Genomic DNA, 22,408 nt, shown 5'->3' with positions numbered 1-22,408 from the left:
CTTAGTAAATAGAATGTAACATAGTGCCCTCTCCCCCAAGGGAGAGAATGTAATTGCGCGATCACGTGTTGGCAGCCAATCGTTTTACGATAAAAAATTTAATTTCTCAGAGATAGTTAGAGGATTCTATTGTTCTGCCATCTAACATAGCTGCCTACACGTGAATATGCAAAACCTCTTTAAAAATAAAATAAATTATCATTTTTCGAGTCGTTCATTTAAAAGCAACACTGCTGATTAAAAAAAACTTTTACTTTCTTTTTTATTTTCCTTCTCTTTTGTTTCTTTTCTTCGTTTGACATTTTTTCGTTTGTTCTTTTCTTTTGTTGTTGTTGCTCTGGCAATACATTATAGTCTATACAACACAAGTAAGTAACGAGACAAGACACGTCAAATCCAAAGTCAACAACTAAGGACAACAAACAGTGATCTAACGCATAAGCAAATGGGTTCAAAACGATGGAAATACTACATTTTACTTGTAGGACTCAGTAAAGGTCAATACAGGGCCAATAAATTCGTATTGCCAGAATAATGATTTATAATAATTCATTAATTTATAGAGTAAAAATTTTGCACGTTTATCACATCACTTCAAATCCAAAATTGACATTGTTAATCATTTTCCCCTCATCTTTGGCATTACATCAATTATCATCAGTCAACTAACACTCAATACAAGAGTGAAAACACTAAACCCATGACATATAATCAAATGGTTAGTCAGTAATGGTTTTTATTTTGTGACTATTAGAGACTTTTAGTCACCATCACTCAACCAGAACAGTCAATGCACAGGAGACATCAAATACACAAGAGACATTTTCTTGTTTGCTTGTATATGACCATTTACTTGTCTGTACTCATTTAATTATACTTTACAACATGGTATCTTGTTTATTTGATGTGTCATGCGTATTGGTATTAAGACTGTTCCAGTTGAGTGACATTCGAGATTCATTACATGGATTAAGTGTTTTCATTCTGCTATACTTATCCTGGTTTGTCCTTGTTGACCAGAAATCGAGGCTTAATTGCAATTGACTCTGCTGAAGAACAAACAAAAGCAATCTATATTCCATTGTTCTTTTATTCTTCCTCTTTTCTTGCTTCTCTTTCCTCTTTCCCCCCTTGCTTATTCTTTTCTTCTTTCCCTCCTCCTCTACCTTCTTAGTCTGCATAGCAGGCGTTCTTTTGATGGGTTTGAGGAAGAATCGGGGTTTTGGGGTTCCTGTTTCGACCAAGGGCCTGCGAGAAAAATGGGACCTTGCAAAAAAAGGAAGGTTTCAATTCTCACTCATTCCAAAGTTCCCCCAAAACCCCGGTTTTTCCCCAAACCCACAAGAACGCCTGCTTTGCAGGCTACTACCTTCTCTCCCTCTTCCTTTCTTTCTCTCATCCCAAAAAATTACTGAAGAATATGTATTTCCGTACACAGACATATTTTTCATCATAAGCCATATCTTTCAAAATAGTTCTCCATATTACCTGGTTGTTTGTGTGTGACATCATCTGGGTGGCTCGAATCTTTCTCTGTTGATACTAAACAAGGTGCATTAATATAAAAACCAATTGAGAACATGGCACATTGTGCATGGGTATTTTAGAGAGATGGCACAAAAAACAAACCAAAAACAATTGTAATCTGGCCTATGTTACTATCAAAATAATTGGATTTCCTTTCTCATAGATAGACAGTTGCAGGAGTATCAACAACGTTGTAGAGGGATTGAATGAGCAGATTTTGCAAGGCAACAATTTCGTGATGTGCAGTTTGTTTGAGCAGATTTGCGAGGCAAAAACTTCATCATGTAGAGAATAATGCTATCTATGACTATTATTTTGATTGGATAAGTATTTATCTCACTCTTTGTGATTTGTTAAAAGGATGCCAGTCATCGCCTTTCTACGAGTGTGCCATTTATGGCAATGTTTCATACTTATATAGACTTTGCTCAAAACACATATCATGACACAACTCACCATCTATTTGTACTAGAGGTAAGAACCCATCTTCCTCGGTCAGCTGTTCTAGAGCTGCTTGTTTTGGTTTGGGCTCTTTGCTGGTTGAGGATTGTCTACTTCTTTTTTTGGCTTTCCGTTCCCGATGAATCAGATTACATTTCTTACCCTTTGAGCATTTACCAGTGCGCGAGAACTCTTCACAGTCCAAGATGTGTTTCATTTTGCACTGAGAAACAAAAAAGAGAGAATGGAAGAAAAAGAAGCAGGGAAGGAAGGAAGAATGGGAAACAAAGTGAAAAAGGAAAAAAGTGACGAATAATTGAAATTTGGAATAAAGGGGAAAAAACGGAAAGAGGAAGGAGAGAAAACTTGGTCAAAAGTTTCCCACTGTACTAAACCAAGTAGCCTTACAGGACACTTCACCCATTATTTATCCTTCAATCCACAGGTCAATGGGCCATTTACAGCAAACAGTCACATGCTGATATATCACCTCGATAACAAATCAATGGACATTCATCATTCGTACTTTGTGTTTTGTGCTGATTAGTTTAATAGTACTATTTCACAGATGTATGAATAACTGAACAAAAGGGAGGTCTGCAAGGGAGTCTGGTTGTGGTAAATGAGACTACAATGTAAGTGACCTGTAAACGAGAGATACCTGTTGGCCATTCACACAGTAACCCCTGATAAAGTCTTGACACACGGCTGCCTTGCTATTGACATTAACATGAGAGTATGGACAGTCATCATTCGTACAGGTGCCCTTCAAGAAGAACTGGCATACAGGCATCTGTAAATGATAGGGATCAAGGTTCATGTTAAATGAGAGTAAAACAGAATTTATATCAAGACTAGTTAAGTTGAGAGCTCAATTAAGCACTTTCACATCCAGTGTTATGTGTCAAAAGTTCATCGTTGTTTCTTGTAAACAATGGGTCTTTCTTGGTGTTGCAAGATGTATTTTATTGTATTCTGGGATGTCATTCTTTGTATTGCTAGGTATTGTTTAGCTTCAAGCTCATTGTTTTTGGCTATTATCTCATTGTCTCCATAGCTCATTGGCTGCAACACCCAGAGAGAGCAGTAGTACCAGTACAGATGAATTTATATGATAGATAGAATTTATATCATTAGCGAAGAATCAAGAATCCATATGGTGCCCCATTCAACAGCTTTGTGGTTGGTTCAGGGGAACACATCTAATATTACTTCAATCAAACTCTATGTTGCTATCACTAGACTTCATTTCCAGCTTTCCAGTCTAGTCTGGAACCATGTGGCAGGTTTTCATCACCAAGAAAAGTAAGATTGCTAAGGAAATCGAAACCAGGAAATCCAATGGCTTATTCAGGCTGGGATTTGTGTGAGGTCAGGAAACATCATTCAATCCCAAATAATTGTTGCAGGTCAAATTCAATTACCTTGTCTTTGTCTATTTTGTGAGAGAATGAACATGTGCCATCAGTCTTTTTACATTTACCCTGCAGAAACCTATTGAAATAAGCATTAGCAACATTAGATTTCATGTAATCATGAACATTTGAGTTTTTCTGCTGTTTACTAAGGATATTTACATTCAAAAGCCACTTCATAGCACAAAGAGGCATAGAAAATGCAGGTTTCCATTATGTGTATTAGTTTTGATCCAAAAAAAGTTGAGAAATTTTAAATTGGATTTCGCATGAGTATTTGCAGCCCAAATGCAGGAACCCCTCTCTCCCAACTCTCACACACTCTCTACCCTACAGTTGCATAAAGACTTTAAAGTGTTAATATTCAAATTATTTTCTTGCACTGTTAACTACAGTGTGAACTTACTTGGTACAAACTGCAATCTTGGTTGGGTCATGAATGTAGGGACAGTTTACTCCTTTGTTACATTTTCCTGTTGCATTAATCAACACAGAAGCTTTAAAAATTATATTCAAGGGTCCGATATGCAAGATACATTGTCAGACAATGTTAAGGGCTGGCTTTTATTAGCAACACATGCATTAACCAAACAATATGTGGGGCAAGCAGTAGAAGCGAGTAGAACAAACCAATCAGTCCACTTTTTATCTGTACCTACATATAGCTATTTCATAAAAGATTGAAGGGGTAGACAGGAAGTGGTGAAATTGCATAGCCAAGAAAAATGTGGGCCTACATCTAAACACAAATAATTGAAGTGTTTTAGATGGTTGCTTCGACTACAAACAACACTAAATTAATATTTCAACAATAATAATCTGTGTGTTCTTGAGGAGGTCTATTCTTAGATCTTGGAATTACCTATTTCCTATTGCTTGTTACTTATCGCCATTCACCCATCCCCATTCACCCATCCCCATTCACCCATCCCCATTCACCCATCCCCATTCACCCATCCCCATCCACCCCTTCAACCTTTTTTGAAATAGCTGTATGTCATTGTGTTATCCTAGTGTCATGAATCAGCACCAGGTTAATTGGCACAACATCCTTTTTAACTGTTAATCTTCCACTAGTATAATGACCTTGTATGTTACAAAAATAATATCTATAAAGGAGTATTTATTTACCAAATCTGTTGTAAAACATGCAGTACTGCTCTGACTTAGACTTTGTCTTGACATTCTTCTTGTACTTGTACAGTATTGCATGCTGCACACTTCGCCGCACCACTCTACTGTTGAAATCAAAGCCTTTTGATTAACATCAGGAATCAACATTGTAATAGACCTTGTTAGCCTTACGTTATCTTTACCCATTCCATTAACCCATCAGACCATGTGTCATTCCCTAGAGTATGATTTCTTTGTTTAATGGCTGCACATGAAAAGACACATGTGACAATATCGATCAACTGAAACAAAGAAGCTTATTCTCGAGAGAATGACACATTAAGCCAAAACTAAGCATTAAGCATTGGTTTTTTAGGGACTACAAAATAGATATTAATTCCAGGAGTTTTTAAGACGATGGATAAACCTTTCTTACCTTGCTATTTTCTTATTCACTGCGTCATTACTCCTAACCAACACACCAGGTGCGGTCTGCACGAAGGTTACTCCTCCTATGGATACCTTACTCAAGGACGACCTACTCTTTGCATGTTTACCCTTAGTACCCTCTGATATTGATGCCGCCTCTCTTGGAGTATCTCTCTCTGGACCTTTTCTAATAGGGGTTTTCCCTGGATTAATTCTTGTGAGGGTTTTCCCTGACTCACTCATCAAGAATTTTTCTCCTCTGATGTTCAGAGTCATGGAAGGCCTTCTCTTAGCTGACAAGAAATACAAAACAAAATATAAATAATAGCTTCTTGATTTTGCAATGAAAAAAATTCTGAAGAGAAAATTTGGAAATTTGAAAAAGATAACAAAACCAAAATTATTTTCTAATATGGTTTTTTTGTGTAAAATTTATATTCAAAATTTCAAATACCAGTATATTTTTTCAATATATTTTTTTAATCTTAATATTCCTAAAAATTCTAAATATTTCTTCTCACCTTTCTTAGGATTTCTCCCAGTTTTTTCTTGACTTGCTTTCTGCAGCTTATTGGCTGAGGATTTGTATCGTATTCCTTCAATTATGACCACTTTGTTGGATTTCTAGAACGATAAGACAAATGTTTGTTTAACTGCTTTAATTACTACAGATTACCATGGTTACCATGGACTATAAGGTTACCATAGCGACATAATACATGTAGAAATGACAAACAATGATGTAGCTTGACAGCTATTTGTTTTCAATGACAACCATATCAAGATATGAAATATTCTTTTCATTATCAATTCAATAACTGAACAAGCAACGTTTTTTTGACACACATGAGCGTATTAGAAGGATCCATTCCAGAAACATGCGAACTCAGTAGCTACAAGCTATACCCTGAAATTTGGTTTTAATTTTCACTGTTGCCAGCCAAAAATATGAAAGGTACTGACAAATTAGTTTTGATTGACGGCAGCAAAAAAAATAATTGCAGTGAAAAAACAACATTGCAGCGTGTACAGCTCGAAACTTCTGAGTTTGCATGTTTATAAAAATGGCAGTAAGGTAGGACTTTGTCAAATTACTGTACCTCTGCCTTGATTGGATTCTTTCTCTTGCAATTTACAAGGGAGTATCTACAAAAATGTGAATATTATTTACGAAAATATGAGTTACTGTTATCCCTGTTAAAGCTGATTTCATAAAAATGCTGTCCTTTTTCTACACCATAGAACGAAATAAATCTTACCTTGAAACATGAACTGCTTTCCGAGGTACATCTTTAAGAGCTTTCTGTCTCCTATAATCAAAGCAAGAATAATAATTATATACAAACCACCACTGCCTATATGGGAAACCAATGAGTTTTTCACCAATTATTAATGGGGTGTGAGTAATATTGTAACCACCATGGCGAAGAGGAAGAAATTCTAATTTGTTGTTACCATGAACCACCTCTGGGCTGATCAAAGTCCAATCATGGCAAGTCACGATTTGAACCCTGAAACAACTTTTGGGCTGATTTAAGTCAAGGTATGGATAACTCACAGATCGAACCCTGAAACAACCTCTGGGCTGATCTAAGTCAGGGCATGGCTAACTCATAGATCGAACCCTGACACAGCCTCTGGGGTGATCTAAGTCAGAGCATCGCTAACTTACAGATGGAACCCTGAAACAACCTCTGGGCTGATCTAAGTCAGGGCACGGCTAACTCACAGATCAAACCCTGAAACAACCTCTGGGCTGGTCTAAGTCAAATTGAATTTAGTATGGATGAAAACTGGAGAAACATCTTCAAATTAAAACAAAGATTTCAGTAACAAAATGAGCAAATTCTTGCCTTCTCATAAACCCTTTACTTTCTGAGGTGATTGATCTTCTTTTTCTTCTATCCAACTTTAGGCTCTGCTGTGATCTCCATACGAGGGTGTTACCATGAGAGGGTTTAACTGATACCCTTGTCGCATGTAAAGGTTTGTTTCCCAGTGTACTTCGATTCTTATTGGTTCTTATTGGCTTGGTCCACTTTAAGGAAGATGTTGAAGGTTTATTCATATTAGAGGAACTTGAAGTTCTGGGAACAGAAGTTCCTAGTTTACTCCATGAATATGAAGATGATGAAGATTGGTTTATTTTCCCCTTGTTGTTTAAAGATGACTGCAATGAGTTCATTAAAATATGTGACGATGAACTAGATGTGGAAGGTTTATTCATATTGAATAAACTTGAAGTTCTGGGAACAGAAGTTTGTAGTTTACTCCACGAAAATGATGATGATGATGACGACCAACTTATCTTATCCTGGGTTTTTAAAGATGATGACGATGACTTCATTAACACATTTGAGGATGAATAGGACGTGGTAGAAGGAAATTTTGTTAACTTCTCAGAACCTGTATTGCTGACAGCACTGGATTCCAAATTCAATTTCGATTTTGCTGCAGCAATAGAAGATGATAATGATGATAATCTTGCAGACAGTAATGATCTTGAAGCAGACAAACTATTTACATCTTTCTTTGATGTTTCAGTGAGCGACATCTCAGATACTATCCCCTCTCTTGTTTTATCATCATTTCTATCGAGTATCTTAGAATATCTATTATCTTTATCAACACTGACTAAGAATGATTTGCTAATATGCGTATCACGGGACACAGAAGGTCTTAGCAAAGGAATATTTTGTTCACTTTTCTGATATGAGTTATTGTTTTTGTAAGTTTTCGTTGTTCCTGTCCGTGGAAGAGGGTTAGAAGCAGACTTTTTCGCGCTAAATTCACCACTGTTTCCATCTTTTCGGCGATCTAAAGGGAAGGAATTGTTCTTGTACTGTCCTTCGTCACTCGGCTCATTTCGCGACGAACTTTCACTTTCCTTTTTGTTTTCGGAGCTTTCCTTTTTCCAGTTATATTTTACGCTACTTTGTTGTTTATTCGTGCTACTATCATTCTTTTTTATTTCCCTGTGAGTGCTTATGAGACCTAAAGAAACAGGAACGAATGAGAGAATGAAAAATAACGAAGATATTTTCCTGCAATGTTTGAAAATACATCGCAAAAAATAAATCCACCGTCAAAATGTATAGCTATAGTATAAACACACTATTTCATTAATTGAACAAGTCAATAATATAATGAAAAGAGGCGTTCTTACTCGAGAGAACTTCGATTTGTTTTCTTAGCTTTTCTGCGTCACTGTTGGTCGCCATCTTGGATTCTAGTTACCCAGAAGGCTGTTCGATGACGTCAATGCGGAAAATAACCACCACAGGAAACCCACTATAAATAATACTAGACGCACAAATGCGTGAACTCGGGCTTTCTAGTGTATTCACAGAATACGAACAACTATCTTTGTTGAATTTCGTGGCTATTCTCTCATGATTACAGATTGTCGAGCACGTAATAAATGTCAGGCAGGTTTTAATCGTTGATGATTTCTCGACTAAGACTATTCAGGCAGTCAAATTGTGTCAAATATTCATTATTACTTCCTGTGCAAAAACAGTTTTTGAAATTATGGTTCTAGCGCGCCTTTGTTTTCCCATGTTTTTGTCACACTTATGGTATCAAATATTCATTTTACTGTCCTTTACTCCCTGTAATAAATTTTTAAATTTTTGAGATGAATTTTATTTTGTCTTTGCATTCTTTTATTCATTCATTCATATCTTATTCGCCTGCGAGCGCTGCATTTAATCCTTTGACATGCGCAGTAGTGAAAGTAAGCTAAATCAATTAATAAGTGGTTACAAAAAATTTAATAGCACTTTCGAAAGATTATAAAAATCAAGATAACCAAAAAACGACGACATAGAAATGTAAAAAGCCGGTGAACTGCATCGTAAATGGAAGGCTGTATAGCCTGCGTGCCTCCGAACGTTTACTCGTAAAGACTTTACGACAGAAAATTCCGGATGCAGTGCAGGCTACCTTCATGGCTCTAGTGAGAACGTTTCTTTGCGTGGCATTGCCGTTGCTCCTCGAAGTATCTGTGTCTACCAGAACGTAATGAAGACACAAGACTGTCATTCTTTGCTGTAGGGGACTTTGGAGGGACTGATTTGTTCCCATTTTATACGTACACGCAAAAGAGAGTCGCTCAAACGATGGGAAAGGTTGGTGCTATTGAATTAGCAATATTAGTACATAAAGAAAAGTTTTATAGTCCGGCACGAGTAGCTTGGATTTAAAACTATATTATATAGTTTCAGAATTGGAAAACATTCATTAAAACTTAAGTAAATGGGAAAATTTTTCAACCTTTTTATCACTAATTTGACAGAAAATTATAGTCTTTAATTCTTCATGAGAGCAATTTTGTATAGATTCCTTGTAGGCAAAACTGAGCGGATCTTATCTCAGGTCTCATAATAATCTTAACTTGTGGTCAGAACGTGGTCGTTTTGTTGCTTTTATTCAATTATTTATGAAAAACCTTGAGATTTAAACTGTTTTTTGAATTCAGCTTTTTGATCTTACCGGTGTGTTATAATAATGATAACAATCCTCTTTATCGATAGAAGACAGCAAAAAGAGAAAAAAAAAAATTACATTTATTTTTCATCAGTAAAGACCTGATTTTGTTTTTATTCATTTCTTAATGACAGTTAATTAGTTTTTTCAGTCTTTTAATAAAGTTCTGCTGTTGAAAAATGTAGCTTATATCGTTAAAAAAGACTGAAAAAAGAAAAAAGCACGAGAAGCTATGGGAGAATATAACGCGGATTTTTCAATTTATGGCACAAAATCGCGTTATTTCTTTTCTCGAAAGTTATAAAATATGCCCCTGAGATCATTCAAACTTCATGTCGTTATGTCATGCTTAACGAGCTTATATTGGTTCGAGATTCGGAGCGGAAGTTGCTTGTTGGCTCTTTCCTGTGCTTCGAAAGGTTTTCCCTATAGATAGGAAGCCTTGGCGTCACTCTTTTGAAATCATTGTCTTAATGCTGAAATACAACAGCGAGAGCAGCCATTAAAAATCGTTTTGAGTAAGTAAACCAAAGAATTGCTTTAATGTTACCCAAGAGAGAGGCGCAAGGGATTCAATCAATATAGCTAATTGATACAATTGCTTAGTAATAGAACATAAATATTGTCGACAGCTCTCTATAACGTCATAACCATTTAGACAGAAAAAATCGTAACTACGCGAAACGTCCATTTTCAGTCATTTCCGTTGGAAATCTTCTTTTCTTTTCTTTATTCTTTCAGCGGCTTTAATGTCATTCATCTATTTATTTAATGGTTTCTAAATCTTTCTGTCTCTCTCTGACACACACTTGGTTTCTAAGCAGGTTTCTAATTACTCTATATTTCGCTTATTACTTTTTATTTGTCAGTTATAAGACCGATCAATTTTTCCTGATCCCGACCTTTCCATTCTTAAAATTTTTTACCCATTTCCAATAACTACATTTTATAAATTTCATACAGTATATCAACGAAAAGAAGTAAAAAAAGTTTTTTTTTCCAAACCACGACTATTTATATAACCGCGTCCTGAATCGATTCAATCTGGGAAACCATTTCATTGTTAGCAAATTAATTTTTTTTAGTAGATTGATAAATATGAAAAAAAAAAATAAAAAAATAGGACAACGAAAGTGAAATCGCGAATCGGGAGTTGAAGGATAAAAGCGAGGGAAAATAAGATAGTCTATATGTGTCTGCCACGGAATTGAATAAGCAGTGAAGTGCATCAGTTCCAGCTATTTTCGAAATTAACAATCACCATATACAAGGATTACTAAAATGCATGATAGATACTGTGGTATTTTTTATTTACTGTATGTTAGTAAACATACGAAACCTTGGAGAAACTGGCGAAATCTAGTGTTGAGATATGGAAAGGAATTAGAATTGCGTCTTTATTGCTATGAATTTTCGATTCTTTTTCATTTTATTTCATTTTATTTTATTCTATTTTTTCGATTCTTAGGTCTTTCAACAGGGCACCAAATTAGCTAAATTTCTTTCTGTCTTTGATTCTATTATCGTACAGTTAGCAGATCTTGGAAACATATCAATGATTCTCGGCTTGGGTGACAATTTTTACTATGATGGCGTGCAAACAGTCGACGATCCAAGATTCAAGACCACCTTTGAAGACGTCTACACTGCGCCTGCGCTAGAACGCGCCAAGTGGCTTATGATTGCTGGTAACCATGACTACCGTTCGAATATTTCAGCTCAGATTGCGTACACCAAGAAGTCTCATCGGTGGCATTTTCCTTATTATTATTTTACCACTGGTAAGATAATGGCAATTTCCAGTTAAATATAGGCCTTTTTCTTGTGGTCGAGTTTGGGTACAAACCGAACACCATAAAAGACATGTTTAACAAAAGATGTTCGTAAACCAAGCTAGACCGCAATGCACCATGTGCGCTATCTTAGACAATGCTTATGATAAGAAATAACAGAGTGGAAACCTATTTTTAAGGGTATGCGAGTCCACAGCCAGCTTAAATAAGATCTCTCTTTACGTTCTCATACTTGTCTTTGAAGTTACCGAGGAACCTTGTTTGGATCGCCTGTGGTTCGCTTTCTGTTCTCTCTAATTATAATTTTCATTTTATGATACAAACTCAATTAACTCCTACATATCGTTTTATTTTGGTAAATTCCATTCTAATTGTATAGTCTTCACAAGAAATAGTATGTAAAACCTTTAGAAGTCGAATAATTTATTGCTTTTCAGTGAAGAAGATCCCTAACACGGACATGACGGTGCAAATAGTTATGATAGACACGATGTTACTATGCAATGATGGAGAGTAAGTTTTTGAAAACGCATCCCACACGGGAAAGAGTGAGTATGGGGGATTAGTCATCAATAATAAAATACACATTTCGGGGTTTGTTGGTCATAGCAAGTCAGGTTAATCATCTATGGTCTAGGTGCCGACTAACCTCCCCCTTATGCCTGAGCAGTCTGTAATTCCTCCGGATAGTGGTGTCGGGGTCGAAATCTCCAGCATAGCCGTAAATGATTCGTGCTGCCATACGACGGTCCAGCATTTAATGTCTGGAGTTATAGTCGTGGTTACGATCTATCATCTTTTCCTGAACTGGCATTCAAAGATAGGAGTTTTCCTATTAGTAATAAAACAACACTTATTTCTTGCAGAAACTATGGATTTCCCTCAGCATCTGAACAGCTAAAATGGATCGTGAAGACATTGGAAGATTCCAAGTAAGTCAATAGGTTAATGGAAAAAGTCACGGAAAAACACAACTGAGTAAATGAATAATTAGCGAAATATTTTCAGGCAGCAGTGTTACCAACACGAATATTTGCCTTATCTGCTATCTTTCTATTCTCGAATGTCCTGGTATTTTGTTGGGCATGCGCAGTAACAATGACAGTTGAATCTGGGATTGTCGAGAAACTGCGTGCATCTACGAATGATCGGAGCAAAGCCAACGAAACTTTTACATTTGAGCTCTCTCTTGTCTTTTATTCTAATAGTGCAGATTATTTGATCGTCGGAGGACATCATCCTATATTTTCAGCTGGTTTCCATGGAAACTCTGATTGCTTGTTATCAAGTCTTAAGCCCCTGCTTGAGAAGTATGACGTCACAGCTTACATTAGTGGACACGATCACAACCTACAGGTTAGTATGCATTAAAGACAGTAATGAAGACTGATCCGGAAAGAATTCCTGAGTATCTTTGTTGAGGAAGAAGCTAGGTATCATGCGCATGCGCGAAATAAACTAAATCCTACCAATCTCGTACCCAGAGCCCTTACTTCTTACTGCGCATGCTCGACGAAATAAATTATTATCAGAGCCAGTAATGATGAAAAGGTAAATTATACACCGTGAAAAGATGAAAAAACTTACTGACGTTTCGGACGCTAGTCCTTCGTCGGAGTAAAATCAGAGCCCTCATTCTCGTACCCAGAGCTCCTCGGCATCGTTCCTACCCCTCGGTGGCTACACGTAGCCAAGTAGTCACAACATTCCATACCCATTGATAATGTAATCATGGCTACATGGCTGCTGGCTACACGTAGCCAAGTAGTCACAACATTCCATACCCATTGATAATGTAATCATGGCTACATGGCTGCTGGCTACACGTAGCCAAGTAGCCACAACATTCCATACCCATCGATAATAATCATGGGTACAGGGCTACTGGCTACACGTAGCCAAGTAGCCACAACATTCCATACCCATCGATAATAATCATGGCTACATGGCTACTGACTACACGTAGCCAAGTAGCCACAACATTCCATACCCATTGATAATAATCATGGCTACATGGCTACTGGCTACACGTAGCCAAGTAGCCACAACATTCCATACCCACTGATAATAACCATGGCTACATGGCTACTGGCTACACGTAGCCAAGTAGCCACAACATTCCATACCCATTGATAATAACCATGGCTATATGGCTACTAGCTACACGTAGCCAAGTAACCACAACATTCCATACCCATTGATAATAATCATGGCTACATGGCTACTGGCTACACGTAGCCAAGTAGCCACAACATTCCATACCCATTGATTATGTAATCATGGCTAAATGGCTACTGGCTACACGTAGCCAAGTAGCCACAACATTCCATACCCATCGATAATAATCATGGCTACATGGCTACTGGCTACACGTAGCCAAGTAGCCACAACATTCCATACCCATTGATAATAATCATGGCTACATGGCTACTGGCTACACGTAGCCAAGTAGCCACAACATTCCATACCCATTGATTATGTAATCATGGCAAAATGGCTACTGGCTACACGTAGCCAAGTAGCCACAACATTCCATACCCATTGATAATAACCATGGCTACATGTCTACATTCTATTCAGAGTCATTATTAACGCCCCATACTCAAACCGCCCCATTAAAATCAAAATTAAAATATTCAAAAAAGGAAAGGGTTACTCAGAAATATAAAATTTCATTATTTTATTTTATTATATTTTAAAGTCAAAAACGAAAAAAAGAAGCAAAAATCGTGAGTAGGTATGATATTTAGGTCACCCATCCAAGTGCTAACCCTCCTCAGACGAGTTTGACTCAGTATCTTTAACGACCAAGTTTTTTCCACTGGTCTACGGTTCCTGGTTAATCAGCATAACAATAGCCGTGAAAACAATTCCCGGAATAGACTAGACTTTTTGATGTTATTTTTTCAACCGATTCCGTGCGTGGCAGAGATGCAAGGGATTAGCCGATATGGTCTGGGGGCCGGCTGGTCTCTCCCCTGATGCTTCGGCTAGAACATTTTCTTGCGTAATTCGTACACCCAAGGGCAGAAGGATTTAATCGCCGTCAGGTCCGAAGTCCATACGCCGCCTCAGCTCTGCGGATGTCTCGGGGGTATGGCAAAGTGGAATCGATTTTTTTGAATTTCTGTCGAAGGGTTCGAGTCCTACGCTATGCACAAAGGATTGTTCTTTTTTTTATACAATTTTTATTAGCTTCAAATCTTTAGTCGCAAAATCGATCCACGAAAAGCAGAGTTATGCTTTTCTGTCTTTCCTAACTTAACGAAAATGACCTTCTTCCATTAATTTAAAGTTTAACCAAACCCCTGCTTGTGTGGCTTGTGAGGATCTAGGAATGGACCAAATCCATCAATACATAATACTTTTTATCCCTTTCAGAACAGGTGTCATCCTGCTTGTGAGTAAGATTCAGTTTGTTTGAGCTGTATTCATATGAAATTCATGTGTCTTCTGATGCATTACCATAGTTAAGTAAATAAATCATACTCTAGGGAATGGCTTTCATGTTCTAGTGGGAAAACAGTGGATTGGATTTATTTCTTACTGGCTGAAAGGAAATAAGAATCATACAGCCGACGGATTCATGATACCAAGAAATTTAATCTTTCTATCATGAGGGACAGGGCAGAAAAACGGGTTCTACTTTCGACGTTTACGCGTTAATAAGCTTTATATGTCATAAACAGGCTCTTTTGGGGCTGATTAACAGAATACCAAAATTTGGGGAAATTTAAAGGGAAACGTATTTGAGATATAACGCCCAGAACGTTGGGAGAGATGATAAGTCGATCAGCACAAAAATTAACATTTTCGCTAATACCTTGAAGTAGAATTGCTCGAGGTTAGCAGAATTTTGTGAAAAGTTTAAAGCACAAGAGACACGAATGAAACACTAAACGTTTTTTTTTATAGCATGAATGAGAAATAAAGAAAAAAATTGCGAAAGTAGCAGCCTTGTCATTTTTCTGCTCTGTCATCATGAGGTTTAAATATAGGCCTGTTCATTAAATAGGCACTTTTGATTACAGTAAAACCCCACACATAAGAACCTAAAATTTTAGAACCTGTCAGGCTGACATTTTCATTTTAAGCATCCTTCACATAAGAACCATTTCAGGATGAAATTTCAAAGTAGGTTCTTAACTTCCAAAGATAAACGGTCAATCTGTTTTATTTTCTTGTAAATAATAAAACACAGTACTCTGTATGTTAGAGTACTTACACTGTGTCTATGAAATCAGAGCTAAATACTGTAGTTACTACCTAGCAGTTTTTATTTAGTACAGTACTTTCCTTGTGTATTTGTTTCTAAAGCTGTTCCAGTTGGATAGTAAAGACTAATAGTCACTGAATAAAAACTGTTAGGTAGTAACTACAGTACTTAGATCTTATTTCATGTAAGCACTCTATATAAACATTGATTGACCAAGATTTGGCCAGAACCCTGGCAGTGTCATAACACCACAGTACATTCATATAATAGGGTTGTGCAACATGATCAACTTTATCCTTTTTAAATTTGAATATCAAAGAAACTGAAAACAATAAATTCAGAGACGTCAAGTGAGTACAACACAACACTTTATAGTAAAAGGGTCTGTACTTTGTAAAACAATATAAAACAATAACATGTGCATAACTTAGCACTATTTTGTGTGATTTATGTGCTTTTAATGTGTTAAAATGCCACGCGCACCATACAAGTACTCTTTTTCTTACCATAAATTAAGAACCCATTTAAGAACCTAGATAGCCTGATTTCAAGTTAAGCACCATTTATATAAGAACCTGTTCAGGCTGACTTGGAAAAATCTAGGTTCCTATACGCGGGGTTTTACTGTATTTCAAAAGATTTTTGAAATCACTCTGATATTTATAATCTTCTAATACAATCTAATATATATTTATACTTTTTCATTTTTATAAAGTTTCCGTTGCGCAAACATAAATATAGCTTGTCACAAAAAATTTAACTAAGAGTATTGTTTTAGGCTTTTATCACATGAACTAGTAAAATACTGCTTTCTGGACTTGAAGGAAATTGAGGTATAAGTCAAAAATGTAGCTGCAGCATGCTACAAGCAAGGTCAGAGACGAAAATCTTCGAAAATAGACCTGAAATTTTCCACAAAACACTGCCTAGCATCCTCTGGCTATAAGAAAAAAGATATATTTGGATTTCTTTGCCTAAAATTATTCATCAAAAGTCAAACTCTCCTGCATTCTAAGAGGAAATTTAGTCAGCCGTATTTATGCGTGAAGTATTCTAAACTTAAAATGTTCTGAGCACCGAATAAATTCAACCAATCACGAATCAGCATTTAGCATAAAGTACTTGATAAGCTGACGCATGCGCGGCTTTTTGGACCAATCAGCATCGGACTAGAAACGGCTGTTACCAGAGCTTCCGACGGGCAGGAACGAAGCGGAGGCGCTCTGGGTAGGAGAATGCCTTATTTTTATTGTGCATGCTCGACGAAATAAATTATTATCAATCTCGTACCCAGAGCCTTATTTCTTACTGCGCATTCTCGACGAGCGTGCGCAGTAAGAAATAAGGCTCTGGGTACGAGATTGTAAAACCGTATATGCGCGAGATGATCTATGAAACCTTTTATAGTACCCAATATGTATATACCGTATAGATGCTGTGAATGATTACAAAGCATCAACTGATATTTGCCTTTCATCGTCTGTTACCTTCAGCATATTAAAGAAGAGGATTCCAGCGTGCATTACTTTATTTCCGGTGGTGGTAACTTCTTTGTCCACGCTCCAATGAGTTATTCTACTCTACCAAAAAACTCCCTCAAGTAAGTAAGAAAATTTCATGAGATCAAATCATCTGGTCAGGAGTGGAAAAATGATGTCTGCGCATGTCCGTACCTAATGCAAATCATCCCAATCGTGTCTCTAGCCCTGCTCTAGCTTCTTATGGGTTTATTTAAGGGTTTTGAAACTAGTTTTTTCTTCGCAAGACTGAAATAAATGCATGTGTACTCACAACTCATATAAATAAATAAAAACTAATATAATTCTAAATTGTATTCGAAACCTCTATGCATATTTATATATAAAATAACAACAATAGAGTTGATTAATAACTAGGATTGTGTGAGATAAATTCTCCTTTGACCGTCTTCCAGGTTGTTTTATGGCCTGACTGGTGGATTTACCGCCTTCGATGCTACTCCTTCGTCTTTGAAAGTAACAAAAATAAGTCATATTGGAAAAGAACTTTACACTACAGAAATCAAACTGAAGAAGGAAAGACAAAGAAGAGGCGTTACCTTGGCGACAAGAAAACGCGCGAGACGCTCTTTTCTGGGCAAACGTTTACGGATGCTAAGAGGTAAAAAAGGCGCAACAACAATCAAGAGCTTCATTGGACAAAGTCCAAGAAAAAGAACTCGAAAGAACCAAAAGCAAAGGAAATAGAGGCCCTTTCGTTTTGTTTTATTCGACTTATATAATTGGAGGTCAGCCTCGTTTTAATGTTCATCCAAAAGGCGACCCAGGAGAGAGAAATTATAATATATATCTAAATATTATGATATTTATCATACATTAACTGGGAACACTACACTTCTTCAGTCTTTTACTTTTGTTAATAAGAATACCATAGTCAAAGGTGCATTTGTTTATCTATGTTTATTTTTGTATTTACAGCTCTTTGAGCAGTTATTTACAAATTTTGGATGGGATAGATGGACGTAGGTTTATAGTTGAAATAAATGAACAAATGATTATGTTTTTAATTTAAAACTTGAAAACGATTAATAATTATAAAGCAGTCTAATTCTTGTTTTTCAGCCATGCTAGATGGCAGGAAAAATGCAATCATTTTACGTGAAAGAATTCAACTGCTTCAGAGTGAGGGATTGTTCTAACATGGCTGCCGGCATACGTGATGATGGCAAAGACGACTCATATGTCATCAATTATTTACACTACCACATGGAAACCAATTTAGATTTTTTCATTCTTCTTTTACACTTATCTAAATTAAGCTTTCTGTATGGCACCACTAGACGAGGCTTGCGTTTGGGCCGCTTCTTGTGCATGGAGAGACAAGCCAAGAGGTTGTGGTTCCCCAACATGAAAGCAATGGCCTTCCTGTGCACCAAATCCAGGGACAAATTTTCTCACGAGATCCCTCACGATCCTCTTAAACTCTTTCCTGTACACTTGTGAACGGAACGAATAGACAACAGCATTAATGGCACTGTTCAAGAAGATAACAGCAGCGAAAAAGGAGAACAACTTTTGAGGAATGACTCCATGTCCGAGCTTGGCTTCCACCAGAGTACAAGCAAACACGGGAAGGTACGTCAAAGCAAACGCGCCAATCACAATGCCTAAAATTAAAGGCATTGATACTAATATTAATAATATATTTTACATTTAACTTTACTAAAAGATTGAAATTGAAAGACTCAAGAAAAAAATTAATCTAAGTATAGTAAGAAATATAAAACTGTGACAAATATATTTATAAATACTAGGCTTATAAAATAGTATCTCATTTTCGTACACTTGAAATAAGGCAACTGAATAACTTAGTGTAGTCTTTGGAACGATTAGTTTGAACATCATGATGATGATGATGATGATGATGATGATGGTGGTGGTGGTGGTGGTGGTGGTGGTGGTGGTGGTGGTGGTGGTGGTGGTGGTGGTGATGATGATGATGATTATGATGATGGTGATGATGAAGATAATGATGATGATGATGATGATGATGATGATGGTGATGATGATGATGATGATGATGATGGTGATGATGAAGATGATGATAAATTGGTTCCGAAAGTACTCTATTGTTACTTTAATAATTTATTATCTACTGACATGCGCAGTAGCCAAGGAAAATCAATTAGACTCTTGATTTTCTTGAATATTGAATTTATATTGAAAAACCTTCCTCTCGTAGAAAGAAATATTTTGAAAAGTTGTCTCAGCGTTTTTAAAATCCAGGGCACAGAGTACGTCTTACGAAGGAAAAGAGCAACTGCCAAAGATATTCAAGACATACCGGGCAAAGCGCGGGTTCATACAGTATACGATTACATGAAAAATACTGTATACAACGTATCGATGAAAGTCCGCGTAAAGGGCCGGGCACTTGGTTGAAAATCGATGAAAATTGGAATTGACTTGAAACTTGGTTAAACTTATCTTTATTTTCTTCGCAGTAAAACATGGCGAATAAGGATTATCAGTTTTATTCAGCATCTAAATTGTGAGTACTGTAAATGACGTCGTTCTTTTCGCTTTTAAACCACATGAAACTTCTCAGCTGCAAGTGGCTCCCAGGCTAAAATTTTCACTAATCTGGTTTTCATAATCATAATTGAGTCATATTATCCTCAATTACTTCAATTATTTGGATTTTTTCAAAAGAAATTGGGGCGTTTTCTTTCAAGTGCCTTTAACGTAAGTTCTTTTTTATTTACGTTACAATAAATGTATAAATAAAGTCACGTTTTTTGTTTTACGTCATGGTTGTAGAGTACACGTGCATTAACCCTTGTGATCTGCAGCCGCACGTCAGTAATGAGACTTTAATTTGATTTTTCGATTGCACGTTTGAACTAAGATTAGTTTCAACTAGATAATTCAATACACATAATAATGTTATTACTTGGGAGAATTAGTCTATTAACTATAATTTAATCGAATGACCTTATTTCATTGCATAGCAAAAGTAACCGGCCTAATGACGTTTGCGGCTTAGTACACTGGTACCCTTTTCAACTCGTCGGAGTTAGCGACATGAATGAATACTCATAAAACTATACTTTTTTTGCCTAAATAGAGTAAATCTTTTTAAGATAAGGAGGAATTGGGAAACTCAGTAATGAAATGACAAACAAAAGAAACTGAAGCCCGTTTTTTCACTCACCAACTGTTTTGGCCCATTTCATTTCCTTGGTTTTTTTTGCTTTGACTCGACGTTCGTTTTGGGTTATCTCGCTAGAAACGACGTTTGCGCCAACTTTGTTTTCTTGTTTCGAAGAGATCAAACTCAACTTCCCATAGAGCACTAGCATGACCAGGAATGGGCCAACAACGAATAACAGGGTATTGAAAAGGAGATGAAGTTGGTGAGGCTTGGAAGACGTGAGCTCGACCTTGCTTGGACTTGAACTCGAGTCGATGCATCCGAGAAGCTTGTTTCTGAAGGATATCCCTTGTTCATGTGTGTTGATTAACAGCGGAACTACCCCCATTGAAAAAACTGGTACAATCCAAGCTGGTATCAGAAGACAGACTATCTTTCGTCTTGAAAGAATGATCTGGCTGTGTAGAGGATAGACTACTGATATAAAGCGATCCCAGCTCATGAGGAATAGATGCAAAATAACGATGTAAATAAGAATGATAAGATAGTCAGAAAGAAAGTTACAAACGAATTCCGAAGCCGTCCAAGAAAAGTTTCGAAGTGTAATATGGAAGGCCATAGCGACGGGCATCAAAAAACCGTCTAGTATAGCGAGGCTACCTACGAGATAGCTACCAGGACGTTCACGAAGTTTCTCGCTTCTCGCCACAGCTGTAATGACACAGCTATTCCCTATTATACTACTTAGACAAATCAACACCAAAGCTAGAGTCTCTATGATGCTTTCAGGAGACGATGGATCTAAAACTCCAAGCTTAGCAGATTGATTCGAAGCCCCTTGGTTCGACATAGTTCAACGCCAGAGCTGTCGAAGCAAAACGACTGCTCTGCAGGTGCTGGTACTGAATTTTTGTTTTTTAACGTCACTGCAGCACTGACCTAAGGACACGAGAACCTTAAATTTTCACTGGTGACGAGAGTAAGAAGATACTTAAACCCCTCTATTAACTATGCTTAAACGGCGCCAATTGAGTAAGGAGTAGGCAAAACTTCAGAGACACACAAATGACCAACGTCTTGCATGCTAGGAAAGCTGGTTTGCTTTTTCTTTTCTTCATTAAAGTTCTATGTATTGTTCTTCAGTTTTTTACGCACTGAACTCACAGCTCAGTCATACGCCTAATAGGAAATTAGGAAGTCATTGTTCCAAGAGTGTATGCAACCGGATATTTCGCACTGAATCTCTAAGAGTACTGGTTGATTACTGATTGACTGATTTAAAAGCAAAACTCAGCGCAAATGCACAGGAAACTTAGATATTAGATTTAAAAAATTCGCAATTTTCTTTTTTGATATATGTGTGGAAAAAAACATAATTAGCCATAAAATTGATTTGTATAATATTCGTGCTATTATACGAAATTCACGCTAATTTTCGAGTATCACCGCATACGAACAATACGTGAGTTTTTGAACTTACTTCCTCACCGTTAGTTTCCGTTACTGATTTCAACATACTGGTCTTTCCATCTGATGGTAATCAGTAGTTTTTCTGTTTTGAACTATTTAATAAAAGCTTATTCTGAAAATGAGGGCAGGCCGTTAAAGTAGTCTTACATCTTTCATACCGGTGTGAAAGAGTGCCAAATGGCAGATTTTTCAAACTACAGAATTAGAATTAGAAACTGAAAGAGGTTGTGTTTTTTAAAAAAAAACATTTGTCAAAGGTGCGGCGGCAATATAACGAATCGAAATATGGCGATCTGAATTTGAATACTATGTTCTTGACTGCCACTAGCCTCTCAAGTACATGTTTATTGACAATTTTATGACAATTCCATGTCTATTTACAAAGTCTATTTATTGACAATAACGCAGCAAGGGCAGAGTCCTCGCCTGGGGCATAAGTATAAGTGATTTGAATCTACTTCAGTTGCTATTATTATGCAATATCGGAAGGTAAATTTAGCTTTTACTGACGTTCGTTAACCCAAGAATAGAAAATTTTTTTTTGCCCTTTCTGTTGTGGGGACAATTCCTCAAGAACTATTTACTATTCAGTGTTTTACGCTGTACAGGTGTTATTTTGAACGACGTTATTGTACTGAGAAATATGAAGGCGGTTCATGAGTTACTTAGGAAGACCGACCTGAAGATCTTTTGATAAACATAACAATATGACCATCCGTTAAAATGTCTTATCCCTGTCAAGAAAAACGCATATTATGATCTTAGGCCCGGTTCAGACGTCGATCTTTTGCATCGGAAAGAATTAAAGTCGCGCGAAACGTCAAAGACTGGCGTTGATTCAAACGTCGATCTTTTGTCGAGTCGAATCTAATGCGACGTAAATT

The 22,408-nt window shown here is 36.8% G+C and overlaps 3 protein-coding genes across 4 annotated transcripts; 1 reads left to right on the top strand and 2 right to left on the bottom strand.

The window, feature by feature from the left end:
- Positions 1-234: 234 nt before the first annotated feature.
- Positions 235-8,152, bottom strand: LOC116294570 (uncharacterized). 2 transcript variants are annotated; one of them, XM_031702198.2, is made up of 13 exons: positions 8,092-8,152; positions 6,779-7,919; positions 6,185-6,235; positions 6,026-6,071; positions 5,447-5,549; positions 4,933-5,218; positions 4,515-4,621; positions 3,790-3,856; positions 3,393-3,462; positions 2,630-2,761; positions 1,984-2,191; positions 1,489-1,542; positions 235-1,049 (listed from the first exon to the last, which is right to left on the bottom strand). In XM_031702198.2, the coding sequence occupies exons 1-13, from the start codon at positions 8,144-8,146 to the stop codon at positions 994-996; spliced, it is 2,376 nt and encodes a 791-aa protein (XP_031558058.2). In that variant the 5' UTR covers positions 8,147-8,152; the 3' UTR covers positions 235-993. The 2 variants fall into 2 exon arrangements, with proteins under 2 accessions (XP_031558058.2, XP_031558059.2); XM_031702199.2 differs by having other exon boundaries at positions 235-1,046.
- Positions 8,153-8,708: 556 nt separating this feature from the next.
- Positions 8,709-17,792, top strand: LOC116294576 (tartrate-resistant acid phosphatase type 5). Its single transcript, XM_031702203.2, has 7 exons — positions 8,709-9,055; positions 10,945-11,194; positions 11,644-11,719; positions 12,073-12,138; positions 12,415-12,562; positions 16,916-17,022; positions 17,356-17,792. The coding sequence occupies exons 1-7, from the start codon at positions 9,047-9,049 to the stop codon at positions 17,645-17,647; spliced, it is 948 nt and encodes a 315-aa protein (XP_031558063.2). The 5' UTR covers positions 8,709-9,046; the 3' UTR covers positions 17,648-17,792.
- Positions 17,793-18,214: 422 nt separating this feature from the next.
- LOC116294581 (trace amine-associated receptor 1-like) lies at positions 18,215-20,904 on the bottom strand. The gene is made up of 2 exons (XM_031702212.1): positions 20,115-20,904; positions 18,215-18,567 (listed from the first exon to the last, which is right to left on the bottom strand). The coding sequence occupies exons 1-2, from the start codon at positions 20,902-20,904 to the stop codon at positions 18,215-18,217; spliced, it is 1,143 nt and encodes a 380-aa protein (XP_031558072.1).
- Between the last annotated feature and the right edge of the window lie 1,504 nt (positions 20,905-22,408).

The sequence above is a fragment of the Actinia tenebrosa genome, unplaced genomic scaffold (assembly GCF_029948245.1).
Source record: "Actinia tenebrosa isolate PJP-AT-01 unplaced genomic scaffold, QUT_ActTen_1.0 PGA_scaffold7__59_contigs__length_16204524, whole genome shotgun sequence".
Lineage (NCBI taxonomy): Eukaryota > Metazoa > Cnidaria > Anthozoa > Actiniaria > Actiniidae > Actinia > Actinia tenebrosa.
This window is presented reverse-complemented; position numbering and strand designations above follow the sequence as displayed.

Bases quoted from the DNA above. Each gene is read 5' to 3' on its own strand.
- LOC116294570 (XM_031702198.2), bottom strand. From the start codon at position 8,146: ATGGCGACCAACAGTGACGCAGAAAAGCTAAGAAAACAAATCGAAGTT. The intron at 7,920-8,091 runs GTAAGAACGCCT...CTGTTTCTTTAG, and splicing joins ACAAATCGAAGTTCTCTCGA to GTCTCATAAGCACTCACAGG. The intron at 3,463-3,789 runs GTAAGTTCACAC...TTATTTCAATAG, and splicing joins AAGATTGCAGTTTGTACCAA to GTTTCTGCAGGGTAAATGTA.
- LOC116294581 (XM_031702212.1), bottom strand. From the start codon at position 20,904: ATGTCGAACCAAGGGGCTTCGAATCAATCTGCTAAGCTTGGAGTTTTA. The intron at 18,568-20,114 runs GTGAGTGAAAAA...CTTTAATTTTAG, and splicing joins GAAATGGGCCAAAACAGTTG to GCATTGTGATTGGCGCGTTT.
- LOC116294576 (XM_031702203.2), top strand. The intron at 12,139-12,414 runs GTAAGTCAATAG...TTATTCTAATAG, and splicing joins AAGACATTGGAAGATTCCAA to TGCAGATTATTTGATCGTCG. The intron at 17,023-17,355 runs GTAAGTAAGAAA...ACCGTCTTCCAG, and splicing joins CTACCAAAAAACTCCCTCAA to GTTGTTTTATGGCCTGACTG.